Source organism: Myotis brandtii, unplaced genomic scaffold (assembly GCF_000412655.1).
Source record: "Myotis brandtii unplaced genomic scaffold, ASM41265v1 scaffold29, whole genome shotgun sequence".
NCBI classification, from domain to species: domain Eukaryota; kingdom Metazoa; phylum Chordata; class Mammalia; order Chiroptera; family Vespertilionidae; genus Myotis; species Myotis brandtii.
Window position 1 is genome coordinate 1,879,634 of NW_005361075.1, and position 7,351 is coordinate 1,886,984.

General features: G+C 50.2%; 1 protein-coding gene across 1 annotated transcript in view; it reads left to right on the forward strand.

The window, feature by feature from the left end:
- LOC102241347 (keratin, type II cytoskeletal 72) overlaps positions 1–7,130 on the forward strand; it is a 9,110-nt gene extending 1,980 nt beyond the window's left edge. Inside the window, exons 2-9 of the mRNA XM_005869217.2 lie at positions 151–365; positions 1,420–1,480; positions 1,848–1,943; positions 2,501–2,665; positions 3,477–3,602; positions 4,989–5,209; positions 5,841–5,875; positions 6,598–7,130. Coding sequence (XP_005869279.1) covers positions 151–365; positions 1,420–1,480; positions 1,848–1,943; positions 2,501–2,665; positions 3,477–3,602; positions 4,989–5,209; positions 5,841–5,875; positions 6,598–6,788 — 1,110 coding nt within the window. The 3' untranslated portion in view covers positions 6,789–7,130. The remainder of the gene's footprint in view (positions 1–150; positions 366–1,419; positions 1,481–1,847; positions 1,944–2,500; positions 2,666–3,476; positions 3,603–4,988; positions 5,210–5,840; positions 5,876–6,597) is intronic.
- The last annotated feature ends 221 nt before the right edge of the window (positions 7,131–7,351 follow it).

Sequence of the window (7,351 nt, forward strand, 5' to 3'; positions counted from 1 at the left end):
CACGGACTGAATCTACTCTCTAATGAGACTTGCTCTTTCCTGCCCCACCCCCAATACCAGAATGACTGCATCTGATTTCTGGAGCCCTCTCCCCACTTTTGAGAGTCAACAGCATGGGGATTCTGGGTCATGACCATCTTTGGGTTCCAGGTGCGGTTCCTGGAGCAGCAGAACCAGGTGTTGGAGACCAAGTGGAGCCTGCTACAGCAGCTGGATGTGAACAGCTGCAGGAAGAACCTGGAGCCCGTGTACGAGGGCTACATCAGCAGCCTGCGGAAGCAGCTGGAGACGCTGTCGGGGGACAGGGTGAGGCTGGACTCAGAGCTGAGGAACATGCAGGATTTGGTGGAGGACTACAAGAACAGGTGAGTGGAAAGGCAGAGGTTATGCCCCTGGAGGGTCTTGATTACAGATGGGGTTTTGATTTGGATCTTTTGCTGATCCTATTGCAATTTTCTTTCCCGTAAGGGAGGGAGAGAGATTCAGACAGGAGGACAACTATTTCATAACATAAGTTGTTAAAAAAAAGTTTTCAATTATCTTTTGAATAACACACATGAAATCTGAGATAAATCATATAATTTGTTTTCTGTGTTTTATCCAGTGTAATTAGAAAAGTCTGGTAGTTTTAGGAAATATCGCATTCCCATTCACTAACATGTACTACTTCAGCCATCCAACAAGACTTTTCTTCCTGGCAGTCAGTGATTTGCCTTAGCAAGTAATAAAAGCTGAAAAGATGTGCTCATGTTAAAGTGTATGAAAAAAAAAGCCATATTCTAGTATTAATTATTTTTTCCAACGTTCTATGTTGTTTGCTCTCACAACTGTCCTATCATACATTCTTTGTCAATAGTAAAGGATGAGATAGTGAGAACTTTAAGTGGAATGATCAATACTCTTACCTCCCCAATCCACAATATATCTGTATTAAGAACAGCTCACCCCATACAAACACCTGTTCCCAAGACCTTGCTGCACCTGGAACAGGATATGTATAGGAAACAGGTGGGATAAGGTTTTGTTTGGTGTCTGTGAGGTTTTGCACGCTGGGCTAGTGCACATTACTAAGGTGTCAGATGGAGGAGGGTCCATCTTTCTGCTGTCTCAGGGAGGGGCAGCTATGAAAGGGAGGTGGGACAGTGGGACCTGCATGACATCTCCCTCATAGATCTCCCCGGCAGATCTATCTTAGGGCAGACGGCATATGAACTAAGGAGCTAGAAATTGATTCCTTTAGCCTGTCCTTGTCACATTCCCATGAGGAAGGCTATGCATGCCCCAGGGGTACATGACCTCAGTTTGAAGACCACTGCCCTGAAGCTCTCAGCACAGAGATGATCACTAACTGCTTAGTGAGCATTTGCAGAACTGAATTATCCAGTGGCTGTGCTCTCTCCTTTCTCTTGCTCCACGCAGGTACGAGGTGGAGATTAACAGACGCACAACTGCTGAGAATGAGTTTGTGATGCTCAAGAAGGTAAGGGGAGCAGGAAGGGATGGAGGAAGCCTAGAGGGCTCTCTGAGGACTTGGCTGAGGAAAAGGAACCTTAGTCCCTTGGGCAGGGATGACTGGGATTCTAATTTTAGTGCTCTTTTCACCAAGTCTTTTATATGCTGCACCCAGAATCCATCTGTTTGAAACCCCGGCATTTGTTACCCTTCTGGTGCACCATTGCACTGCATATTAGTTGGCTTGCTCTTAGGGATGGGGCCTCCCTGAGAAGCATGGGGTAGGGGAGTGGAGAGAGTAGGGAACCTGAGGCTTCTTATGGCAGGAAGGGAGGAAGAAAGGGAGGGAAGATGAGAGGGAGGTGGGTCAGCTGGCTGCTCTCTGTGTTCCCCAGGACGTGGATGCTGCCTACATGAACAAGGTTGAGCTCCAGGCCAAGGTGGACTCCTTGACAGATGAGATAAAATTCTTCAAGTGCCTCTACGAAGGGGTAAGGACCTCACTGACCTCCTTCGCGTGGTCTGCTCCTTTTACAAGTGGCTTCTGGCCCTTGGCCCAGATTGTTGTGTGGACCAAAGGCTGGCAGAGAAGCCTTTCAACTCGGTGCAGCTGAGGCCCTACTATGCGCTGACCTATGAGATGGGTTTTTCGGAAACCATAATGGAGAAAAAATTATTCTTGTCTTCCAGGAATTCACAGTCTCAGAGATCTGAGCTGTGCTAAAGCATGAGGGGCCTAGAGAAGGGAAGGTCATTGGCAACTCCCTAGAGCACTCTGAGTTTAGACTTGATTGCATGGGTGGAGGGTGGATGTTGCTGCAGAGTGTGAAATAGGGGTGGGAGCTGTCCTGAGTCCATGGTGGAGAGGATGGTCCCACACAGGCTGAAAGCCCAATGTGTTCATCTCACACCCCGCAGACACTGACACTGCTGGGCTCTGCTAAGGAAGGGCAGAAAGGGACAGCGACAGTTTTACCAGGGAGGATCAGGAGACATGCTCCCCTCAGGGGAAGCCTTTAACTGGCTCCACTCCCCTAATTGTTCCCAGGAGATCGCTCAGATCCAGTCGCACATCAGTGACACATCTGTCATCCTGTCCATGGACAACAACCGGGACCTGAACCTGGACAGCATCATTGACGAGGTCCGTGCCCAGTACGAGGAGATTGCCTTGAAGAGCAAGGCGGAGGCTGAGGCCCTGTACCAGACCAAGGTGTGCCCAGTGACCACAGGTGCTGCCCTCACATTATGTGTGCATGTATGTGCATGCATGTGTATTTAGGCTGGGTGGAGACCTCCTTCGTCTTGCAGCTGGGATTGTGGAAATGCCTCCCTGTGGATCAGGGAGGCCAACTGCAGTTAAAAAAATTATTGATTCCAGAGAGGAAGGGAGAGGGAGAGAGAGAAACATCAATGATGAGAGAGAATCATTGATCGGTTGCCTCCTACATGCCCCGAACTAGGGATTGAGCCTGCAACCCAGGCATGTGCCCTTGACCAGAATCAAACCCAGGATCCTTCAGTCTGCAGGCAGATGCTCTATCCACTGAACCAAACTGGCTAGAGCCCAACTGTAGCCTTGGCATGAGTTAGGGATATATATGGAGCTTAGCCCTTCCCCTGCCATGACCCTTACTGACAGCAGAGGCCACACCAGCCACAGCTCTGACATGACTCTGATACCATTTCTGTGGATAATCCAGATGCCTTGGCTTTTCTTCCTGTCCCTAACTTTGTCAAAATAAGGACAGGAAATTTGAACTCCACCAAGGCTCTCACATTTGCGAGCCCAAGGATTCTGCTGATGGGGCAGGACCTTTCTATCCAGAAGGAAAGAGCTGTCTTTCTCCCGCTCCTCTCCTTCCCTTCTGCCATCTCTCTCCCCTCCTCCCTCTTTCGATTCGATTGTGTCTATGATGCTTGGATAATGAGAATGGCATGTGGCCCTCCCTCTCCATGCTGAACACCCTAAAAGGTGGATACTCAACTGTCTTGTGTTCCTCTTCTCTTGCCCCCAACTTCAGATCCAGGAGCTGCAGGTCACAGCGGGTCAGCATGGGGATGACCTCAACCTCACCAAGGCTGAGATCTCAGAGCTCAACCGCCTGATCCAGAGGATCCGCTCAGAGATAGCGAGTGTGAAGAAGCAGGTGGGTTCTATGCAATGAGTCAGCTACAGGGTTAACTGAGCATCAATATCTATACAGGACCAAATATGGAAAAGGTCCTTCCTTCAGGCATTTGTAATTCATCAGGAGAGAATAGTCTGAGCCAATATGGAAGGAGGAAACATCCACCCAGTGTGCTGCACACCCACTAAGTCCTGTAGGAGTCCCCAGGGGCTGGAGCAGCCTGAGGGGGTGGGATTACACTGGGATGGGAGGCAGAAAGGAGAGGGGAAGAGGTGCCTTCAAAGCCGGGCAGTGGGTTTTAGACCCAGTGCAGTAGATAGAAGGAAGGCATTGGGAGGTTTCATGTGATGAATCTGCTGGAGGAAGGAGAATCAGGCAGTGGATGTTAGAGAAGAGTAGGGATTAAAAGCCTCCCACCCTCGCCTTGGCTTAGGGCTCTGCTCTGAGTTTGCCTGCCCCACTTCTGAGATGGAACATGTTATTTTCTGGTTGGGCAGCTGGGTCCTAGGTGTCTCCGCTGCGGCTGTTAGCCACTCACCCAAAAAGCAATGGGTGTTTGCCTGGCTGGGGGCCTACCTGATAGAGGAGAGTGACACCAGATGGACAGCAGGCCAGAATTCCACATGGCCTTAGGGTCAGCTGCTGTGCTTGGGGTGAAACAAATGTGACTCCAGAGAAAGGGACACACCAGAAAGAGAGGCCAGACACTTAGATCCCACCAAACCTTAGCCAAGAGACCAGAACACACACTCAAGACTAAAGGCTCCAGAAGCTCCCCATCCCGTGCCACCCTCACCTCCCCAGCTTTCACATGAATGCCTCTGAGCCCCACCTACAGCTTCTTTCTGCAAGTTACATTTCCACCCAACCGCAGGTGTCTGTCAGCTTGTAAAACCTGCCAGTTATCGTTTAAGGCGTTGCTGTGTAGCATGATTGCCTGCAAAATTTTGGAGGCCAGACTCTCAGTGTTTATTGGACAGACATTTTATTAATAGGAACTCTATTAGTCCTCAATTTTTTTTCATGATTTACAGGATCTCCCAAGACAGCCTTTACACTGTGAGGCAACATTGAGGTCAGCTACCCAGAGACTATTCTGGGTTGGCATTAGAATCATATAGCCCATGTTACAGACCAGGAGGGAGAGGGCAGGGGCCACGTGCCAGGTGCCCACCTTCTTAGTGCCCTTTCCCTCCTCCATCCTGTGGTAGAGATGCTCCACTTTCACATGCCACAGCATGAGTTAGGGTGCACTGTGCCTGAAGTCGGGGAAGGACAGATTCTCCTCTAGTGATGTGCAAAGGTGGAGGAACCAGGACAACCTCAAAGCGTTTACTGTCAGTCAGGACCCAGTGAAGGGAGGTAGTCTGAGCAGGATCTCAGATGAATTCATCTGCCCCTCAGTGCTCCAACCTGGAGACGGCCATTGCTGATGCCGAGCAGCGGGGCGACTGTGCCCTGAAGGACGCCCGGGCCAAGCTGGACGAGCTGGAGGCTGCCCTGAACCAGGCCAAGGAGGAGCTGGCCCGGATGCTGCGCGAGTACCAGGAGCTGATGAGCACAAAGCTGGCCCTGGATGTGGAGATCGCCACCTACCGCAAGCTGCTGGAGGGCGAGGAGTGCCGGTGAGGGCCCGATATCTTTTGTCTGGACCAGTTATCGCTTTGCATTAGTAGGAAGATTGAAAGCAAACAGTTTGGTTTTGTTCAGGTCCTACTGAGGTAAAATCTTATAGAAAATGGGCTTTAACATGCTGTGTAGAAAAGACAGCAAGAAGTTAGACAGCAAGAAGAACTGAGTTATAAAATATCCCAAAGAAGTGGGAGCAGAGGAAGTACTGATTCAGCAACGTTTGAGAAACAGAGCATCACTTGGCCCTTCGTGGTGCAGGATGACCTCCAAGAGTCATTCACTTTCAAGGTGACTCTAGCAAAGTTGGGGCCCAGTGAGCATGTGCGCTCATTCCTCTTATTTGTCTAAGACCAAGGGCATAACTAGAAGGCAGTGGGGGCACAATTATCTTACACATCAGGTAATCTCAAATCCACTTTGATGGAGTGCTGACTCCTTGTGGCAGATTTTTCATCTTGGTTCTCCATTTCTGAAGAGGCCCCGCTGGGGTGTATGGGAAGAAAAGTCTGGGATGGGGTGGAAGGTGGGATGTTCTGAGAGGAGAGGCTCATTCACAGGAGACTCCCTGAAACCTTGGGGTGATGGTTTACTGAGGGTTTATCTCTTTTTCTCCTTCCTCTTCAGGATGTCTGGTGAATATCCAAATTCTGTGAGCATCTGTAAGTACCTACAGGCCCAGTCCTGCCCTTGGTCACCTACCACAAGTCTAAGTTCCTTTAATTCCATGACACCAAAGAGAAGTCAAAATACTAGAGTGGGTCAGGGCCGACTTAGGGGCACAAAAAGGGAGCTGGCTTTAGTCACCAACAAGAAGCAGTGGATGGAGAAAAAGAATAATATCATGAAATACAAGTATAGCCTTAGAAAATCAAATAATACTCAACAGTGTATAATCCAAGAGTCTGTTGTAAGAATAATGCTTAATGGCTACATTATATTTCCACTGATGCCAGACCCAAAAAAAAGCCCTGAATGACAGCAAGAGGTTACTGAGGGAAACCTGAAAGGGAAATGATGAAAAAGAAAGCTAAAATCTCCTCCAGATTTAAAAACTAGAGAAAGCGAGGGGAGGTGCTGTCTTATGACAGGCAGGAACACCCTGGCAGCCCCAGGCCTCCAGGAAGGCCTTTCTTCCTGTGGCCCTTCCTGTGGGCAAATTCACTGGTAGAACCTGCAGAAGCTTAAAGTCGGATAGTGACTGAGTGACACAACCTAACAGGAAAAGGCCAAGTGAGTCAAAAAGGACAGTGCTGATGAAAATCTCCCAGTTCACTAAAAATGTACACAGAGAGAATCTCTCTCAATGTGAAGCCACCATAGGGAAGAGAACTAAGGGAGGGCCCCGGATGATGGGGCTGGGTTCTCCTCTCGCCCGTTGCAGCTGTCATCAGCAACACGGGAGCCGGAGCTGGAGGGGCTGGCTTCAGCATGGGCTTCGGCGCCTCCAGCAGTTACAGCTACAAACCTGGGGCCGAACTCAAAACCAAAGGCAGCTGTGGCAGCGAGTTCAAGGATCCCCTCACCAAAACTTCCGGCAGCAGCTGTGCAACCAAAAAGAAGGCCTCCAGATGAAGGGCAGAAAGCTGCGGACCCCATCCATCTCTTCTCCCTCCGCCCCTTCCCAAGTCAGGAAGTGCTGCCCCTGTAACCACAATCCCAGTCCCCTCCCCTCTCTCTGTGGTCCTGGGCTGGGTGACACGCCTGTGCGGGAAGTCTAGTCATGGGTGCACTCGGCAACCTCCTCCTGGACCACCTCTCACTGGGTCGCTGCCCTAAATGCAGAGACAAGACGCAGACTCAGCACGCTTCCTTGTGGCCAGTTGCCAGCCCCTCTGTCCCCATGTGCTTTTCTTGAGCCTTCATTGCCCAGGGCCTCTTTGCCCTCTGGTTGGAGTCGTGTCCAGTTCTCTGCCTCCCCTGCAATAAACGCTCAATGCTGTTTGATTCTCAGTGTCAATCTGTTGTCCAGGATGCCAACATCTGCATGGCCCCTTCTAACTTCTCTTGGTCTAACTCTTGCTTTCCTGAGTCCCTGACACTGAAGCCTGGCTTCGGATTCTCAAAAGCACCCAGCGTTTCACACAACTGCCTCTCGTTGCTGGAGTGGTCAGTCCTTCTTTTCCTTCACCTCCTCG